The 21404-nt window shown below is 49.5% G+C and overlaps 1 protein-coding gene across 1 annotated transcript in view; it reads right to left on the bottom strand.

Moving 5' to 3' along the window:
• LOC116946628 (trafficking protein particle complex subunit 9-like) overlaps nt 1-21404 on the bottom strand; it is a 108885-nt gene that overhangs the window by 35866 nt on the left and 51615 nt on the right. Inside the window, exons 17-20 of the mRNA XM_076070017.1 lie at nt 16892-17034; nt 14358-14468; nt 6443-6611; nt 2364-2463 (exon numbers count right to left, since the gene is read on the bottom strand). Coding sequence (XP_075926132.1) covers nt 2364-2463; nt 6443-6611; nt 14358-14468; nt 16892-17034 — 523 coding nt within the window. The remainder of the gene's footprint in view (nt 1-2363; nt 2464-6442; nt 6612-14357; nt 14469-16891; nt 17035-21404) is intronic.

The raw sequence follows: 21404 nt of genomic DNA, 5'->3' as shown, positions 1-21404 counted from the left end.
AAAAAAACCAAAGAGCAATAATCATCGTCTTGGGTCACGCCGTACGAAAGGCCGCTTGAAGTTGTACCGAAAATGGAGAAGAAAAACCGACAACAGTGAAAATTAGCATTGGCATAAAGAGATCCCATCCGTGGTGCTTGCCAAAGCCATCGCTACGAGCGCACGCAGCGGATTAAGTACAGCCGGCTACACCAAGTCTCGTCGTTTGATGTGTTCAGTACTGCGTCGCGCGAACGGGGCCCGATCGGAGGCCCAGCCATTTAGCGTAACAAAGCAACGCCGCTCCGAGCTGCTTCATCCAATTAAGAGACCGTTTTTTTTTAAAGGGCACCCGACGTGGCACGTGGCCGAGGGTAAGCTGACAGAGAGTTTCACAATATTGGTATTGTAAATCGCTGTGAATTGTAATGAATAATTGTGACCCCCCCCCCCCCCCGCCATCATAAGTGTTAAAAAAAAACACTAACACATTTGTCGTCATCAACGTGGTCTTAAAAGAAAAAAAACACAATGGGCGACGTTTCGGGCAACGGCCCTTGCAGTGTTATTTACGAATGTTTAAGACGTAGGCTTTCACGACCAATATCCATAATATAGGTTCCTTCTATTTAAGGAACGAAACAGGAGGATTTCTCCACAAATCTGGCTGTCGCCTGATGAAGCTAGTTGTAATTACTTGCGAAACGTCGTACTCAGATTGTAAATGTTGTGTATTTGCTCTCCAACACACCGACGTACTGTACTAGTAACGCATTGGCATGTTCTGTTGACGTGACAACCCTTACTAGTTGGCTGTGTCGGGTGGTGGCGGGTTTAACGACACATTTATATTTACGCGATCTAACCGAAAAAAATAATGTATTAAATAATCCATAATTATGGATTATTTACGACTATTTGTTGTTTGTGCGCCACTGCCAAGGCAGTAGCATCAACAATTATTCTGTTGGAGTTTTCTTTTTTAAAATCAACAATTTTGCTTGAACGAGGCAGCACTGGCCAAAATGCCATAGTTCAATGTCTTCCCGTTTTTCTTACTCGTGCACCAACCCCGATTTAAACCAAAAAAACGAGGCGGCCAGGGAGCTCAGAGGCTATCGTGCTGAGCTGGCACCAGCGAGACCCTGGGTTTGAATCCAGGCACTGGCTTCTCAAGCGTAGCTAGTTTATGGTCTCACAGTTGGCTACGTATGGTACTAAAGAAGCCCAACATAAGTGCAACATACAAAACTGCCATCATGTAAAAGTTGGTTCCGCACTTCATTTGGCGATAATCCAACTTTGAGAATGATTGATATCAAGTTTGATTGTCACGTGACCGTGAACGGTTGAGCTGCTCTGTGAGGGTTCAAAAACCGATTTGTCATCTTGTGACGTGACACCAGAACGAAATCTTCTGCCGTAGCTGATCACTGTTACAACGTTGTGGGGTGATCACGATATAAGTTTCTCCGATACCAAGGTTCTTTGCAAACCCACGGGTTTTTATCGGAGATTTGTTCACGAGGCAATTCAGATTTACAAACACAGACACAATTTCAACCGAGAAGATGGTTTCAAATTAAGCAACCATTGGAAAGATGTTCTAAATCGAACCAAACATTAAACTAATTTTCAATGGTACAGTATATTTTTTCAAGTAGTGGTACCCCAAACTTTCGTGCTTCCACTTTTCTTCCCTTTCACACCTCCCCCCCCCCTCGCCGACCTGCACATGTTCACCTTTCATCATGCTAAGTCCGCCAATTAAATGCAATTTTTTTTTATGATAATTGCTTTGTCAAGGCACCTTGATTCTTCTCACACAGCTTAAAGGTCGCGGTCTGAGCTTAGCTGTGTTCACTCCAGCGCTGTCCTCGAGACAGTCTGGTCCCTTCACCTGATGAAGGCCGCTTGTGTTGTGGCCGAAACGTCGTGATTTTTGTTTTATTTTTTACCTACGTGACTTTACCGAATAGAACCAAAGAGTATGGATCCTTGCAGTCACGAAAGCTTCAAATCTAAAATTTATAGCAGCCAAATGCTCTAAACGCGTGCTGATTCTAAATGTGGAGGGAAAAACCGGAGGACCCGGAAAACAATCCACGCGACCACAGGGAGCAGATGCAAACTCTAAATATACAGGCGTCAGGGTTGGGATTTAACCCATGACCTCCTGTACACCAGGCGAGGTAGTTAACATCTCGCCGCCGCGGCACGGTACACCCACTCGCTACACACAGGGATGCGTGGGCACCGGACAGAGACAGAGAGAGACAGAGACAGAGCAGACATTCCCGTGGGCAGCGCAAAGGGACAGAGACAGACAGAGACAGAGCAGCCATTCCCGTGGGCAGCGCTGCTCCGCACGGAATGCCACTCACCCCAGCTGAGCGGCGTGCTGCGTAGGTGCGCCAGTAGGGCTGGGCAGAGCGGCGCAGCCGGAGCGAGCGAGCCGTGGCGGCCCACCGTCGGTGGGGAACACTGCAGCAGTTAAGGGCGACTCTGCAGCAGCGTGACCTCGTAGCTCAAAGTGGGGGGCATAACTACAAGGTTTAGGGGGGCAGGGTGGGTGGGGGGACACGACACAGTCAATGTGGAACGAACGTTAAACAAAGGTTAAACGCGAAACAGGACGTGTGACGACACGATCTGGCTAAGTCTTTTGCGCTCTGGCTCTCGTCCCCGGTGTGCATATGAGGAAAGGATTCGACTGCCGTCGCTTAATTGCCACTGGCGTTAACATTTGTGTACACTCTTGATAAATGAGACTTTAGAAAGAGGGGGGCTGAGCATTCAGCAAGGGGGCTGTTGGAAGACTTTGGGCACGCGTGCTTCAGCGTTTGTGGCTCCTACCGTGTGGAACTCTACCCTCAGCGTATTAGCGAGAGAAACATTGGGGGAGCAATGACCTCGTGGCAGTCAAGGAGCGTAAGACATCCGGGAGTAAGCCTCCCCTAGGAGATGGGGTAACGAAATCGGCTTCCTGTGCAGGTGCTTGAGGTGAATCATTGCATCAGAAAAATCGTGAGAGGGAGGCAGCAGCTTGGGGAGGGGGGCCTCCATCCAACAGGGGATTTGACCATGGCTGATGATGGCGATGATTGTGTCATTGTCGTCATCGACGTCGTGAACGTCGCACAATGGCGACGCACGTGGCTCGTGCCGTGACCGAGTTTCCGTGGGCAAATTCGCCGCGCACTTTAAGCTGCACTCGCCCATGAAACAGCGCCTGTTGTGATAGCCTGGAGCCTTGCGCTGGTTCGAAGGGCACGAATGCCAACCGCACATTTGATTGTATTTGACTGTGGGTAATGAGCCCCAGTGAAGCGACCAGACTAAGCCAAAACGGTTAAGCAAACGTGCAGGGGGGGGGGGGGGGGTTGCAAGGAATATCGATTATAAACGATCTCTCTTGCACGTTTCGTATGGGACACACTCTCTCTCTCTGCCGCTCTCTGCCCTCCCCAACGAGCCGGGAGTTACGGCACAAACATCGATCAAGCCGCCGCCGCTGTAGCAGCAGCCAACGCTCGTAGCCGCTGTTAAATGAACCCTCTGCACCGTCAGGCAGTAACACCACGGATATATATTTATATATTATATTTATATAAACGTTTTTAACTCTGTTCCCTCGCGTGACTCTGAACGAAAATGTGATGGGAGGGGCTAGGCGACGTCACTGGCATAATCACCCGTGTCGCTCTGGGCATTGCTTTTAAGGGAGGTGGGTTCCCACCTTCAGGAGGCGGGATGTGGGGACGGCCGCCGATTTTGAAAGGCGCCCTCGAGTTAATGGACCACGAAAGAGCAGTCGATTACAATTTCTGTACAATCGGCTTTGCCGACTAATGATTCCCAGCTCTAATCGGAACCCCCGTCCCTGTTCACGTGCACAAGGTTGTTCTCCCGTGAGATGAGCCCACTTTGGCAGACCTAGCAGGGAGAGAGACTGTCCTGGCCCAAACATTCCACGAATTTCGCTTGTGTCCTCGGTCATTTAATTCCTCCCCCCGCCCCCGCCGACCCCCCCCCCCCCCCCACCCCATTGCACGTTGAAGCTGCTGGCCATTAAGTGACGTCATGTGTGCAGCGAGCTACCAAACTCTGGTGTGTGTAGTTACCCTCCTCGCTGTGCACTGGCAGCGCTGCTGCACCCCGTGCTTCCCTTAAGGGCAAATGCTCCATTAGTCATATCGGCCTTTCTGTTCCGGAGCTATCCCCCCCACCTCCCCGATGCACTCTGGGCACTGCACTCGCCCTATTTCTGCGATAAAGCCACCAACCGACATTTCAAACAATTAAGTTGTGAACCACTTCGGGCCATTCCCCGCCCCCCCCCCCCCCACTTAAAAAAAAACAAATAAATAGAGGACCACAGAGCTTGGGAAATTGCTGGTGCCAGTTCTGGATGTCTATCCGATTGTGGTTTCCTGCACCTCCGAATAACTCCCCCTCCTTTCTCTCTCCGAGAGTGAACAAAAAGTGTGCCCGTACAACAAAATCTCAGTGATGAATCTTAAAATGCCGTTTGTTAATAGGCAGATTTGCTTCCACACATGAACGTCCTTGCAGCAATTTACCAAGTCAACACCAGACACTGCTGTCACATGGGGGATATTTAATATTCGGGCTCCCAGTATGCCTTTGCCGCGAGCCAGGACTGATCTTCCTCCCCGAAACGAACGCGAAACGGCCGACCGATGGGCAAGTCAACAAAATTACGAACGACAAATAGCACGGCGCCCTCGTCCTCACCGCAAAATAAAAAAAACAACACAAACGCGTGGCGCGGGGAGGAAGATAAAAAAAACCCCGAAGCGTTCGTGCGAGCCGCGAGCCCATCTCGCGTCGCGCGAATTGCTTCCCGCGCGCATGCGGACAGGGCGGGGTGGGGAACGTCCCTGCGCTGCGAGCTAACGGAGCGGAGCGGCTGATGATGCCAAGTAAACAATTTATGTAATCAGTGCAAGTAAACAATGCTGTGTGCGGTTAACGTCCATATAAAATAATAAGGTCACCCCCCCCCCCCCAACATATGTATCGGTTATCCATATGGCAATGTTTTCCCCAAACGGAACAATTCACTTTACAGAACCAACTCGGTTTTAGTGGCGTTGTGTCCGTAACACTTGGGCTTCTGTACACTCGTAAAAGACAAAGATCCCCCGCACCGCCCCTCCCATCTAGTTTGCGACAGGCTTTAGGGGCAAATTCTGTTAGCAAGCACCTATGAAGGCGAGCACGATATGGGACAGGGGGGTAGAGGGGATGGCCAACACCAGGTCCAGCCGCCTAATGTTTACACACCGCACCAGGTACTCGTTTTTAGTCCGAGTAGACCTAGGAGAGGCCCAGGACCGGCTTCAGATGTTCGCATATGCAGAGATTCCGTAACGCTTTCAAGCGTTCGTTTAGTGTTCAGAAAAATGTAATTCGCGGTATGAAGGCTGACTGGCAGCAATTTGCAAATTATTTCTCTCTCTCTCTCTCTGGTTTGTGTCTCCTAAGTTTGGGCAAACCTCTTGATCAACCTGTGCAGCATTATATTGCAATCTATTACAGCCTCTCTGATCAAAGCCTCCCCGATGCATTTCGAGGTGGCGATGCGTCATGTTCTTCGGCGCGGTGTCCAACGTTGAACTCCACGGGGTGGGGGAGAGCTTCTTCTTTGAATTCAATTCCCGAACAAGCTCCCAGCAGCAGCGTGGTAGCGAAACGTCGGACATCGTGCCGAACAGCACGCGGTTACAATCATAAAACAAGTGGGGGAGATCTACACAGCAACAACTGCGAAAAACTACCAAGCGTTATAATTTTCGATGTAAAGCTTTCGTGACTGCAAGGATTCATCTTCTTTGGTTCTTTCGGTAAAGTCACGTAGAATGAGAATAAAATAATAAAATAAAACAATAAAATTCTCACGACGCTTCGGCCACTTGTGTTGCGGCCGAAACGTCGTGAGAATTTTATTGTTTTATTTTATTATTTTATTCTCATTCTACGTGACTTTACCGAAAGAACCAAAGAAGAAGCGTTATACTGTACAGGCTGTTCGCCTAGAACGCCGCGTGTTGTTTTCATAACGCAAATTGGATATAACGCCATGAAAGTATTAAGGGAACGCATTTTTTAGAACGCGGATGCGCATTGGACATAACGCGATTGAGTGAACGGAACTATGTCGCCCGAGTAGGAATAAACGGTTGTACGGCTGCTTCGGTGTGGCATCGCACAAGGTGGGATGCTGCTGGATGCTTCTAGATGCTACCCACGCGTCTCAGTCTTTGTTCAGCCTGCATACGCATATCTCATGCGTTATTGCGCACTGTGCTTTACCCTACATTATTTATTACAACGCGATTTTTTTCCCCATAACGCGGTGTTGTTCAGGAACGGAGCTACCACCGCCTTATAGGAGAACAGACTCTATATATACTGCACATGGAAATGTGAAGGATACGGAACGCCAGTGAATCCTGAGCAGGTCTCTCAGCTGGGGCGGCTCGAGCTCCTGCGGCGCAGGGCTTGTCCACTGGTCAGGAGTGACCCTTCCCTCGGTGGCAGCTTCCTCCGCCTGCTCCCGCCCGGAGCCGCATCTTCCGAAAATCTTTTCCAGATCGATGCAAACCCTGGGGAAGAGAAATGCGAGGGAATGTGACGTAAATTAATGCCACAGTGCCTTGCCCCCGCTGTGTCGTTTTACGTACTTCATTATTTTCCTGACACATTATTATTGTTTTGATTCTTTGCCCAGGAAAGCCACACTGAGTGGGATGACAACGATCATGGATACTTTTTATAACCACAATTGAGTAATACATGGTGTAATTTGTCAATGTTTAACCGTGACGTGCCAGTACATGATGGCCTACTCTTGCGAATAAAGTCATGGGGATCCGTGACACCTACTGTGAAGCAGACGGGCGCGTATTTTATTTTTGGCTTATACACCCGAAGTATTGACCAGGGCAGCTGCTGGAAACGAACCGTTAACCTCTGCAACAAGCGGCCAACGCGCTACCGCTGGGCCGCGTTACCGCCGGCCGCCACTGGGCGATGTCACTAGTAACGCCCTGCCCTCTAACCCACCAAAAACCACGTGCCGAGTCTATGAGCATGCTGTGGCTTTTGCGTTGTTGCGCCAGAGACTGGGAAATCGTTGATTGACGTCCGGTTGCCGGGTTGATGATGGCATTAATCGTGCTTTCTCACCGAACAAGAGTGGGCCGTGTGAAGGCTGCCATCTCCCACCGCGGTCAACACTGGGGTCAGACCGTGGAACGCACAATGACTCAATGCCCGATTCACAAAATAAGAGGGGGGGGGGCGTCATCACGGCGATGATTCACCACTCCGCTACTCCTGACGCAAAGGTCTGGCCCAACTACCTCATTGTAAAATCATAGATGTTGCTTTGCATCAGTGGTTCTTACCCTGCAGCCTTGCATCCCTTTGGTTCTCAATCGTTAACAATTTAGAATGTCACAAAATACATAGAGGGTTTGATTAAACAAAGTAGTTGTACTCACGTGCCCGTTGCTTAATTTGTGTTTCGATGATTTACCTTCTAAAAAAATCTGGCCGTGTCTCGCACCCCCAGAAAGGGCATCTCGCACCCCCAGTGGGTGCAATGTGCACCCCAGCAGGTTAAGAAGAACCACTGGACTAAGGGATGTAAACAAACATGCACAATCATAATGAGCGATACCTTTACGCAAATCCTACACGTTTTCTCCCTTTTTTCAGGTCAGCCAATGCAGTGTAAGATCATCAGACTGTAAAGCAACCTGTACCAAAATGCACGCAGACACCTATTCGGAGTGCTCTTGCCAATAACATCTGGTAAGTCATCAGCATTTGTTTAACGAGCCTGGCTCTACTGATGAGGCCCAGAAGGTCAAAACCGGCGTAGACGTTGCTTGCTTCAACAAATCCTGCTTTATCATATGAGAAATAATTATAAAAAAAATTATATGTAGAGAGACGGACTGGAGTACCACCCAAATGTGACTTTACCCCAGGGCCGGGTCCATTTCCATGCACGTGCATTCCAGGCAGGTGCTCCCCCTATTCCCGTGTTAATCTGAAAACATCTGTAAATAATGTCTAAATACTACATTTAGAAAAAAATCCGAGAACAAAAAAAGCATATTACAATTATTTCCAAAAAGGGAAGTGATGTCACTCATATGACATCACTTGTGTTCACGTGGTGCCCAGTGACTTCACTTGCGAGCCCCAAAGTCACACACAATGTGACGTAATGCATGTAAATGATCCAAAAATCCCAAAACTGAAAGGCCCACAGTCATTCGTAGCACATTCTCCGTGCAGCTGTGGACTCTTAAGAATGTATCTAGGGCAGTGCCAGTCACGGTGGTTCCAAATCTCCCAGAGCAAATTCCTCGAGCGGTCTCAGGGACACTTCTCTGTTACCCTTATCGCACAAATCGACACCGCCAGACACAGACACCGACAGTCGCCATCAGCAGATTGCCTTACATCTCCCAGTCCGGTGGACTTCTTCTCTACGCCGTGTTGCATCAACAAGCGACTTTTTTTTTAAACGGTAGCAAATGTTGTAAATTGGGGACTAGCTTCTTTAGAAATCCGACGGCGTTGCCTGTGAGCCTACGAACTGCAACGGTGTCGTGGAGTTGGATGGGCAGAAGCAGCAGCAGCAGCAGCAGTTGATGCATTTTGCTCCATCGTTGTTGTGTGGAACCTCTGCACCACACGAGAAGGGGGGCAGCACTTTCCTACCCGCCCTGCTGCACGGAGCGATGCTCGGCGCATGCCAATCAAACCGACACGTCATTGTCAGAGCTGCAATTTAACCAAATTAAGAACGATTGAAATGTAATATAACATGTTTTTTTTTGCGTGCAGTAATTGGTGACCGGGCTGAGACCATCAACTCACTACACTTGACAACCTTGGCTATTGATACTCGGATTCGAACTCGGGATATCAGTACTGCCAGAGCGGCGCTCTGACCTCCAAATCGCTCTGCTACCGCGACCTCTTTGATGTTTTCTTCTTTTGTCATCACCTTCGCGTGCGCACTCCGCGCCCCTCCGGTTAGAGCGCTTCGCTATGGCTTTAGGGAAACTCAGGCTTACCGGCCGGCCTTCCCTGCCAGGGACACGAGGGATTTTGAAACAAACACACCGGGTCTTGGAACAGCGAAACACGCTGTTTCTCCGTCGTGTCTCGCGCCGAAGAGACGCCCACCCCCTCTCTCCTTTCATCCCGGGACAAACATCGCCACTTAATTATTAATGCTCCGCTATATATCGGTGCAACTTTTGCACCATTGTGCTGCTCGGAGCTTCTGACGTAACTCGGAGTAAAACTTCACAGATGTACCGAGACTGTGCTGTGAAGTGGTGGCGCCGTGGCCAGCAAGCTCCGCGATGAGCACAGCACGCCGAGTTCAGTTCCCTGCCTTGGCTAACATCGGCGGTGACTGAGAGCGAGTGACGTCCAAACCGATCCTGGCTGCCCACTCCCCCCGCCCTTGGCTCACCCGGCCTAATGCCGCCAATGCTCTCAGCCCTGTCCCACGGCTTCCACTTCGTGTCGAGACACGCAGCCCCCTGAGCACGCGAGCCTACGAGCGGTCCCAGGCTCGAGCGCAAGAATGCGAGGCGCGTCGGAGGCATACCGCGAAAATGAACGTGGGTTATCGAAGACGCCGCGACACTTTGGACGTTTCCTTACTCTAAATGCGCATTTGGGAGGATGGAGGATCATGCAAATGTGCCCGTTAATCACGTAAACAATGACGTTCAGAAGAATATAATCTCTATTCTAATAACAATAATAAAAAAACACCTCGGATTCCATTCTGCTCCTCGCATTGCATTCATTTACTTTATTGGCTAATTAATTTTGCTTCGCGTATTTCGTACATTTTTAGTTTGCATGTTGCAAGGCAAGGCAAGCTCTGTGGAAGCTTGTCCCTGCAGTATTGTTACCGATGCAACTTGCTCGCATCATCCGAGCAAGGAGAAATGGGCTTCATTAACTTAGCACCTATGATTTTACATTTTTGGGTTAGGCCACATCGATCACCACCGTATGTCTAGCACTGCCAATGCAACGTATCTAATTTGCTAAAGTTCGGGTTGATAATTGTTCTCGAACTTACCGGTGAGCTTAAACGATAATAGTCGGCGCATTAAAAGCTTGGGCGCAACATGACAACTTAATATGCCGGTCTATATCAGGGCGTGGAGGGTTATAAATATGAACTCCAAGTGAATTCCTGCTCAACTCAACATTGAGGCGGTGCTCAGCCCCTCTTTACTGCCCTAAGCCAGCGGTGGAAAATCCACATTTCTATGGCAGGGGCGAGTCTATCCATAGGACAACTGTTGACTTCCCAGAAGGTGGACAGGCTGAAGAATAGGCCAAGAGGGGCTCTCTCTCGAGCTCTACCGCTAAGCCAGGGTGGCTCCGATATCACGTGGTAGAATTGCTGTATTGCCGTCACACTGGTTGAAAGTGTGACTCAGTTTATATATCATCTCGTGAGCGAGGCACGTTCCCCGTCTCTACCCCTCCTCTGCCCGTCGTTTTACTTTGCCGAGAGATGGAACTTGATCGTGCGGGGGAGGGTGGGGGGGCAAAATTAACGCGGGGGAACCGAGTGAAAAAATAAGTGAAAAAGTTGAACGGCGCGAGGGTGGATTATACCTAAGAGATGTTGTTGCCACATTGAACATGGCAAAATTTAGGAATTATTTCAATGCAGAATTTTTCCTGGCACCTCTAAAATTGACTGGCAACGCTTCGCACATGGTCTGAAGTCTCGACACCACCTCTCGGCCTGTGCCGAGTCACAGCAATGACATAAAGTGAAATTGAAAAAAAACTAATACTGTAAAATAAGCCAATTTGTTTTGCCTTTTGTGATTCTGCTTCTTGTCAAATGCCACCACCCCCCCCACCCCCCCCATCAATCCACGCAGTGTGTGGGCTCATGGGCGTTACATGACCATACTTCACCAAGTTCTACAGTGTGGGTTTGTGAAGCGTGGGGGAGATTGTTCAGGAATCGTTCAGATATTGCTCCGGTTATCAGATTTGCAGTGACATGAAACTGTCCTATAACCTCATTCAATATCTATTTGTAATCCGGTCTATATTGTAACATACACCAACGTGAGATTATATAGTTGGAAGCAAAAAAAACCTCACGGCTAATTTAATACAAACATTTACTTTTCAAATGTTTGCTTCAAAACATTACCATTTTATCTGCATCGAGGTTGAACTGGCACGCTGTTTGCCAAAAAAAAATATCTCATCTTATCTTATGCTTATAAATTTGATGGACCGCTAGCCATGACGACTCACACTGGCTGCAAGCCACACGTATCGAAATAATGAAGCAGCCAGCAGAAGCGTTTCAAAAGAGTGTAAGATTGGCCAGGAGCTCAGCGAAGGACGGAATTTTAATAATGAACCGGCTGCAATTCGGGTAACGTGTTTCTCTTATGCGTGCGGCACGCTTATTCGAGAACGATTCCTCCCCCCCCCCCACACAATAGAGCAATCGCAAAAAGTGCGCCGCAGCGCCGCCACCACTCAGAGAAATTGCCGAATGGGCCTCCGCGAATTATTTTCTAAGGAATAATTTGTTTCGCCACATCAAAGGTGCAACCCCGCTCTTGGCAGCACGCCACGCCCCCCCCCCCCCCCCCCAACCGACACAGCTCCTGCTCGCACATTGACAGCGCTGCTCTCCAGGCGCTCCTCTCGCGTTTAAAGGCTTAGGAGGCTTTCGCATCTCAAACACGAAGCGCCGTCAATGCCAGCCAGCCTCTTTCTCCCCGCTCCCACGCCGACGGAGATGCCCACGAACACCTCGAGGCGCGCGGTGGGGGTGGGGTGGGGGGCGACGAATCGACCCGAGGGGTCTGCGAGAGATGCCCGTGAGTTAGTGGACACTGCGTGGTGCTGGTTGGGGGGGTGGTGGTGGTGGTGCTGGTTGGGGGGGTGGTGGTGGTGGTGCTGGTGGTGCTGGTTGGGGGAGTGGTGCTGGTGGTGGTGGTGGGGGAGTGGTGGTGGTGGTGCTGGTTGGGGGAGTGGTGCTGGTGGTGGTGGTGGTGCTGGTTGGGGGAGTGGTGGTGGTGGTGCTGGTTGGGGGAGTGGTGGTGGTGGTGGGGATTGGTGTTGGGCAGCGCCGTAGCACCAGGGGAGATCGATGACAGAGGGGAGGGCCCCGAGGCCTTTCGGTATGAAGGGCTCAGTGCCGCCCTTTAGAATTGTTAAAGTCGAATGTTGGTACAGAAATTTGACACCGGTGGCGGTTTTCTCCTTCGAAGTTCGCCATTTTAGTCCGTGCGTGTCCGCTTCAGTTCAGTCGATCGGCAAACAGCGAAAGGCGCGCACATACGATTTTATTGGAAGTTTGTTTGAACTTTGACTGCGTCGTGCCCCCCCCCCACCCCCCACCTGAGTTTCATATAACCCTCCCTGCCATTGATATATATGTTTATAACCTCACCACATTTGTCAATAACACTGGGGGCCTTAAAGGGAAACAATACAAAATTCACGAAATTTCTTGCAATGGCCCTTTACTTCATAGCACCCCTTTAAACAAGGTCACGCCACAAAGCTGCGACAGGTTTGGGAGGCTTTTCCTTACTGAGGGCCCAAGGAAACTTCCAAATAACTTTGCTTGGGCGCCAGCCATTAAACGCATGTACGTACATTGAACTTCTTTCGCACCGTAAGTAGCCACCGTGCTAATCGGAGGTGCGGGAGGAAGCACAACAAACTAAATACGCATTATCCAGTAATCCTTCCTTAGCCCTCAGCGCAATGGCATCTGGGCCAAATAGACCCAGCTCAAGTCAAACCCCGGATGTCAATCGCCACTGATGCGAGCTGTTGGTCGCGTCGGGAATCGAACTCAGGTCGCCGGATTCACGGTGCGGTAGGCAGAGCACGGCGCCTCCGCTAGCTACCCCAGCCTTTGATGTTCAAAAGCTTACCTTTTCTTTGAAATTATCCCAACATTAAAAGCAATTAAAATGTCTATATTTACTCATGAGTAGTGTCAATCATAGCTGAAGTTGTTTTTTGAGGAATACATTTCTCTCCGAGTATCATATAACAAAGTACACGTGAAATACAAATCAGCAGGCGACTGAAGAGGAGACCCGATTAATCGTGTACTCATTAGTGAAATAATCTTTTCCTATCGTTTGGGAAAACGCAAATTATGACGAACAATAGTCGATTTCGTCATGCTCCTTATTATCAAGGGACTTACATACAAATGACACACACCAGCAGGCAGTGCTTAATTACATTACACCAACTAGCCGAGTCAATAAAAAGTGTGTCATTGAGAAACAAAATGAGTGGGAAATGTTAGGAAGCGGGCAGCCACACAACTATCACACAGCTCCCTCAAGTTTCCCAATAATTAGCGATGGGACGATGAGTCCGTTGAGTCGATTCATTGAGTCAGGATTGTAATCGGCTACATTTTCCTACTCGATTACTTGGGCCACTCTAACAACGGTGGCTGACACTCACATACTCTCTACCCGAAGGCACGAAACCCCCATACAAGCCATGCCCAGCCTGACGGCGGCGGCGTCGCTCAAGTCCTGCGCCCATCACCTCCCGTCCAGCGGCAACGTGTGGGAACAGATTTGAGACTCTTTTTTTCCGCAACTATTTTTCTTCTATCTGATGAGTCGAACTACGGAACCGAAAGTCGGATGGTTGGTGTAGTGATTATTTATACGAATCAGATAGTCCAGCTTAATTCGCATCATAGAACTGTATGTTTTATGAGTTTATCATAAGAAGTTTCAGCATGGATACTCGCGGTAAACATTAATTCATGTTTCCATAGCTGTAAAAAGCATCCCGTTAAATCTTCTAGATGATTGAGAACGATTCTACAGAGCAACGACGAGTGTGGCTGAGAAGTGAGAATTAGAGGATGGCTTTTAAAGTGCTTGGCCATTTTCAGCTTCTACATCAATATTTAAATCCAAATTGTAGCATCATCATAATTACTTATTCATGGTATAATGATGCCGACATTAAAACCAATTTGTATGTTTACACTATATACATGGACTCATGCGAGTGATAATTCAAATTTGATTCATGTGGTGTTGCATGTCATTGGCTCACGTGACATCGCATCGCATCACCACGAGCGAAAGTGAGAAAGTGAGTGGCTCAATTCGTTTCCTGAAGACGTTCCCAGCACGTGGAGTGAAACGTTGGACGTCATGCTGAAGAACACGTGGTTCACATTGTGATATGGTACAACGTGTACTCCCCTGGTGAGAGTGTGTGTGCGCTGCCCAAGCACGCGGTGCTTGGGCACTCACCTGCTGGGTCCTTTCTCAGGGAGCAGATTCCAGGTGACAGCATCAAGGCTGACCTCCACCTGGGATTGGGCGAGGTTCACCACGTCCACCAGCAGCCTGCTCCCTCTTCCACTGGGCGTCACCGAGCACGCACGGAAGAGGAGTGGGTGTCAGTGCGGTCCTCGCAGCAGCACGCTCAGACAGTGCTCCAACCTCGTAGCATCAGCAAGGGAGGGGGTTTGAGGGGAGTGCGGCTTTCCCCAATCCCACCTGCTGAGGATCAGCACTCCCCCGGCCCCCGTCTCCCCCCCCCACCACTTCTATATTCTTATGGTCAAGTTACAAAAAATATGTTGTACAATATCTCTTCAGTGTTCACCAGTGGCTTTCGAACAGTAAAATTCCCAGTGCTCAGATCCTCTCCTTCGTCGTGTCTCCTGTACAACCCATATAGTCTTTTCCCAATATATTCTGAACAGTGCTCAGATAATCTACAGCGACAATGCACTAAGCGGTGGGAGACTTCTTGCAAGCGGTACCGTGGACAGCTCCTGCTGAATATGTAAAAGGAGACCAAGGATCTGCCCACATGTAAATGCAACACTACCTCTGATTGTCCTCCCAAGTGCATCAAAAGATGCTGCCCACAACTCACAGCTTTGATCCCATTTTCTCCCAACTCCCTATTTTCTACAGGGGAAAAAACACACTGCCACCACTTCCTGACTTGTTGGCAAACTCTGCTCATAAATCTGCGCTGGCATGAGATGGCAAAAACTATGATGGACAGTTGCGACTCTGGATGCAATACAGGGATGATGATGATGTGACGATAATTATGAATATAGAGATGATGAGGATAATTATAATGATGATTGATATAGTAATGATGATGATGTGGATGGTGGCAATGATTATAGGCATCATAACATTGATAATTGCAGGGATGATGATTATTACTATGACAACGTAATTATTACTGTCATGTTAAAACGATTCTAAGAGTCTTATTACAATGTAGTCTATAATGAGTATAACGTATTTAAAGGATGATGATCATCACGATGATGACAACAGGGTTGATGATAATGAAAGGGATGACGATGAAGATAAAGTATTTGTTTGGCATTGCATCAAGATCCCTGTCATCATCATCATCGCCAAACAAAATATCTACCATCATTGATTTAAAGCTATCGCCACACGAACAGCGAGAGGGCAGCGCTTTCTAAATTCCAATAGCTTTTTTTTCTTCTCTCGCTTCGGCTTAAAATCCTGGCCCCCATGAATCGCGAGATGCAATGCGGAATTCTTCCACATGGCTTCAGTATTTTAATTACACTCGCGGGCGACCGGCCAAGTCTGCCACGGCCATCACCTCTGGGCCCCGTCGGCCCTCTCAGTTTTCTCCAAGCTGCAGAGGAGCCCTCGGCCTCCCACGACCCGACACTTCCACACGTAGCAAGCAGCTCGAAAAATATGCCGACTCAGCGTGCACCCAAGGGGCCTCCCCGAAGTGCCGTTGCACGGTGAGACCGATTCATAACAAAGGTAAAGAGTGCAGCCGTTGCAACTGCAGGCTTACTCCACCGCTGGTGGAATAGCCTCCCAAGAGGTTAAACCTTGGCCTACTCTTCTACGCTGGCCAAATTTCTTGGAAGAGGTGGGAATCGCCACGTGTTACCCCGCCACACACGCCACGTGTTACCCCGCCACACACGCCACGTGTTACCCCGCCACACACGCCACGTGTTACCCCGCCACACACGCCACGTGTTACCCCGCCACACACGCCACGTGTTACCCCGCCACACACGCCACGTGTTACCCCGCCACACACGACCTGCGATCAACTAACTGTGGTGGAACCCATTTCAGATGCTTCGTGGACAGAGGCCGGTGGAGGGGTGGGGTTGGATTTTAGAATCCCTCCACATTGTTTCAACAGCTTCTTTCGTATTGTTTCAACTGCCACGCCGGGAGATTGAACTAATCAAACCAGAAACCTCTGGATTCTAAGTCCAACGCAAAGGTGGACAAGTGGAAAGACAAATGTGTGTGAGAGTGGACACATGAGTGAGTGGGTGAGCGGGTGAGTGGGAAAGTGTGCGAGTTCCTGAGTGACTTGGCAAATGAATTAGTTGGTAAGACAGTGGCTGCCACCTTTTCTCTTGGAGACCAAAACTGGGCAGACATCTCAGTCGGCACCAGTTCTGTGATCAACAGTGTGCAGTATCAACCAAACTTCGTACCAGATATCGGTTCAAATCAATTCCTTTCAACCGAACACGGATGCCAATTCCTGGACCATCCCGAGGAAAACCCAGATAAAGGGCAACCCTGGTAACAGCACAACAGTATCGATAATAAAGAGGTTTTTTTGGGATTAGATCGCGTAAATATGCGTGTGTCCTTTACCTGTCACCACCCAACACAGGCAATTAGGAAGGTTTGTCACTTTAAAAACGTGCCAATTAGTTCCTGTTCCAGCACAGCGGTTGCGTTGGAGAGTAAACCCAGTTGCCGCTCCTCCGCACGGACGCTCTGTGACTCACTTGAGGGGCGGCTGCAGCACGACGCGGGCACAGGCGACCGTGGGCTGCACCAGCACGCGGACGCTCAGCGGGACGCTCCGGCAGTAGCCGCTGCTCATCCCGGGACCCCCCGCATAGCGAAAGCCCACGGAGAACTCCACGACCTGCCACGAGAAAACACGGAGGGCGGAATGGGGGGGGGGCGCACATGAGCAAGCGGCTCACCGCCGCTCGCTCGGCGCTCGCGGCCGCTGAAAAAGCAGTGGAAATTCCACCGTGCAGTCACATGGTGGAGGGGTGCTGCCGCAGGACAAGGTTGCTGGCACGCAAAAAAGCTTCCGTGGGAAAGGAGCGCTGATCTCTGTCAGCTGCCCGCTCAACGTTAATCCCGCCGTGACAATGGACAGACGAGGAACAGGGGAGGAGGATCAGAGCGGGCGTTGTGTTGCCCGGAGCAGTTACGCATCCTGTGTGACTGGATGCGCGTTCCATTGAGCGTCTACGGCCAATGATCATGGTGATATATAGAAATATATTCGATCACAACTGCTCAGCACCGTCCTAAAGGCCCGAAAAGGCCAAGCAGACAGTAACACGAAGCACCATTAAATGTGTAACAGATACAAGTTAATACGTTGCTTGAATTTCTTGAGAAAAGGTTAAACGATCATTGGGAAAATAGATGACGGGAGGGGATTCCCAACTTGGAGCAGTACGAGGGAAGAAGCAGAGAGATAGAGAAGTTATATAGGCACAGAGTCCCATCGACTGCAGGCTCTGTTCACTTCATTGACCCTGTGACATCACACCCCGCACCAGGTGCAGCCCAAGTGACGGTGTACATTTTAGAGCAGAGATTCAAATCCTGGTGACACTCTTGGGCCAGAACCTCAGTTCCAGGGCTGGCAGAGGGACGGATCCTAGTTTTCTTTTTTCTTTTTATAATCAGCCTGCGCTGCTCTACGATTCAGCAAGTCTAATACAATGACTATATGACCAATGGGGCCATGCAGATGTGCTGCAGGCAGTGTGCCACATTGCCATCATGTGAGCAGTGGCGGTCAGAAACTATAACGCTTCACAAATACTCAAGCTATGGATTTACTTTACGTAATATTAGTCCTCTTAGGCGATTACTTTCCTTCGACTTGCCACATATTTCCAATTTGAAAACAAAAAATGTCGAATCGTAATAAATAATTGTGTTTGGCGGACCAGATTATACAACTACACAGGAGGAGTGGCCATGTGCTCTCCACTGCAGCCTCCTGTCAAAGCCTCCTGTCAAAGCCTCCAGAAAACCTCCTGCTCGGCGCGTGGTTGCATCTTTCTCCATTGTCGAGTGAGATCTGACTACGATGAAAAATCATTTCGCTGTTGCCGCCGCTCACTTTGAGAATGAGCTCGCTTCGTGGTTTCAACTTAATTCCCTCCTCTCTTCGCCGGACTTTTTAAATCCCTTCCTTAATTCAAGGCTGTTACGTTTCTGCCAGGTTAATTGAGTGGTGCAGGGCTTGGACGTTGTTGTTTTCCCCGATTGTGTTCGCTACTCAGTGTCTGCAAAGTTTACAATTTATTCGCTGCTGTTTTTCACCAAGTTCCTCCGCGAGTTATTCTTGTAAAACAGCTCGAGGCCGAATGTTCCTTCCCGCGTCGACAAATATAATCCATCAGTCTGAGACTCTCTCCCGTCTGCAACAATGCACGGGCGTCTTTTAATCCACTGCTGGGATGACGGTCTACCCTGTGCGTTTTGGTCATGAGAGTTGTTTGACCATACTTCACCGCACTCAAGCGATTTGCTCGTCGGATTCACAACACAGTGCGCTAACCGTTGCGCCACCATTCCCCCTTAAACACAACCATCATCGTCATCATCTGTCCTTTCCGTCGGCTCATTTGTGGCAACGGGGCCCGAGCAAAGTTCCATCATGGTTCTCTCTCTTTAGCAAGATCAGCTGATTCATTCCCTTTCCAATCATTCTTCTTAGAAATATTTTGCCACTGCGCATTTGTTCCCAGTTTGGCTGCCGTTGTAGCTCCACGTGCGTGGGGCGGCTTCCTCCTCTTCTTTGTTTTATTCCTATGCATTGCACGTCATTAGTTCGTGCGACCCTTGCAGCCACCAGAGGCGCTGCAACGCACCGCATTGCTCACGCAAAACAATTATCATCGTCCAATTGAAAATTGCATCGCATCACACGCCGAAGGAGAAAAGCGGGGCGGCTCGATTCACATCCTGAAGAAGCTGCCAGCCTGTGGAGCGAAACGTCGGACACTGTGGTTTGGGACCGGACAACACACGGTAAGGCACAACCTGAACACCCATCGGAGGAGTTCCGCTGTCATTCCGTCAGTCTTTCCACCCGGGGGGTTTCAATCTTCAATTACGCACATCACATCCTGGGGCAGCTATTGTCACCCCTAGACATCCGCTCTTTGATTATACCTCTGTGGGACTTCAAGCTCTCAGGGGTCGAGGAGGTCAAGACTGAAGCACCGCCAAAAGACAAGTGCAAGGCACAAATAAAACCTGCCACGGCAGGACCTTCAAACGGGAGCGGAGATCGTGCACGGGCGCGCACACGCAAATGTCACGTTAGCCACCGTCACTCTCGCTTCAGGAAGCCGGGACGGCGGTGCAAAAACACGGTGCCCTGTGCAACGGGCACAAATGCTTCAGGTGCCTCGTGCCGTGCTGACTACTTCGATTAAATCGCACGAAGCCCTCCCTACCTTCCATTCTACTTTCTGTGTTTAGTTCGTTGGCCTTGCCTCCCACACCTCCGATTAAGCACGGTTGGCTACGTACGGTGCAGAAGAACATACGTACATTAATGCATCAAGGGAATGGCAGGCGCTGCTTTTCATGCGCAAGCTGCGGATACAAACCGTAAACACACAGGCCTGCAATTGGTTGCTCACGCCAATTTTGGCAATTGGACCCTACGCAATTGGGAGCCTCAAGAGGACACATCTCGAGGGTGAATTTGGCCTACTCTTTTGCGGCCAAGTGGCTCGGTAGTAGAACGATGAGCGGTTTGCGATGGCAAGCGTTGTGGGTTCGTATCCTGCAAACGGGAAATGCGCACCACCTTGATACTCATTTTGTTGATTTGCATATTAGCCAGATACGAAGTAACTAACTACGTGTATTTAACCAGGTAAAGCCCACTGAGCTCTGTAGCTTTTTTCAAGAAGCGACCTGGCCACAAATGGTAGCTCAATTAAGGGGGCGTCCATAAATGACGTCACGCACCTAGGGGGGGTCAGATTTTTGTGACGATGTGTGACGAGGGGGGGGGGAGTTTGAGAAATGTGACGTCACATCAAAATGCGCAACTTTAAACAAATATAGAATTGTTATAACAACACTAATTGTTATAACAATACTCCTTCAAAATCAGAGTGCAGCGCCACATTAAATACGCACTACAATGACAATAGTTTAAAGCGATGCGAAGCATGTTTTATTTTCAAAACGTAAATATGGCTGGGGGGGGGGGGCAGAGCTTTGTGACGTCATATTCCAGGGGGGATCTGACTTTTTGTGACGCCGTGTGACGAGGGGGGGGGTAAAAAATCGTCAAAAATCGCGTGACGTCATTTATGGACGGCCCCTAAGTGGCTTGGCATGTGGAAATTTATAGCAGCCAAATGAGCGACAAAACAGTGGGCGAACGCTATATACTGTACACTGGTACGGAAGATAAACACACGCGATAACTGCGCGAGTAGCTGGCCCTTTGCAGGACTTCTCGTGCTCACCGTGGTGGCGGTGCGTCCATTAACAGATGTCGCCAAATCATGCTTCCTCTATTTAAAAAAAAAATATCGCCAAACTATGCATTTCAAAAATAAACGCCAGCACCCGCCCGCAGCTGTACTTGCGTTTAATTTCACCCCAAGGTCCGGGGCTACGTCATGTCGGTCGTACCACCGGCGATCAAATTGCACAAAAGCAAACACGGCGACTTTTTTCCACCCACTTTCCCCACCACACAGCACATTGGTCCCATGCAAAGACTGTGCGATCAAATATTGACTCTTGCTCCAAAACAGACATTAAACTGCCAGAAGCAAACGGTGATGCTGTAAGCTTCTTCTCAACTACCGCGACAGGTGAGTGGTGCATAGCGGGATCGGCGGCTTGGACAGAGAACCAACGCGGAAGGGTAGGAGGACCATAGCATTCTGTAGTACGTGCGTCAGATCCATGTTTTTCGGGGAAAGAAGGGGGGAAGGGGGAGTCAGTCTCATTTCAAGTTCAATCGAGTAAACTCGGGGTCACTCGAGTGGCATTCACAAGGGGAACCCAGATCTGAGTGAACTTCTCTTCCCTATTCCTCAGTTTCAGACTCAGGTGTTCTAAAGCTGCTAGGGCAAATAGGGAGTTACACCAGAGGGTGAATTAGGGGGGCCCCATGATTATTCCAGGTGCTCAGGATGCTCTTTATAACCGAAATGTTAAATGCTGATGGTGGGACAGTCCCAGAAGGCATTAATGTAGGTTTGGATGGTGCCCGGAGGGGGG

The sequence above is a fragment of the Petromyzon marinus genome, chromosome 27 (assembly GCF_048934315.1).
Source record: "Petromyzon marinus isolate PM22_M1 ecotype Great Lakes invasive population chromosome 27, UKy_Petmar_22M1.pri1.0, whole genome shotgun sequence".
NCBI classification, from domain to species: domain Eukaryota; kingdom Metazoa; phylum Chordata; class Hyperoartia; order Petromyzontiformes; family Petromyzontidae; genus Petromyzon; species Petromyzon marinus.
The sequence above is the reverse complement of the archived record's forward strand: the minus strand, read 5'-3'. Positions and strand labels throughout refer to the sequence as shown.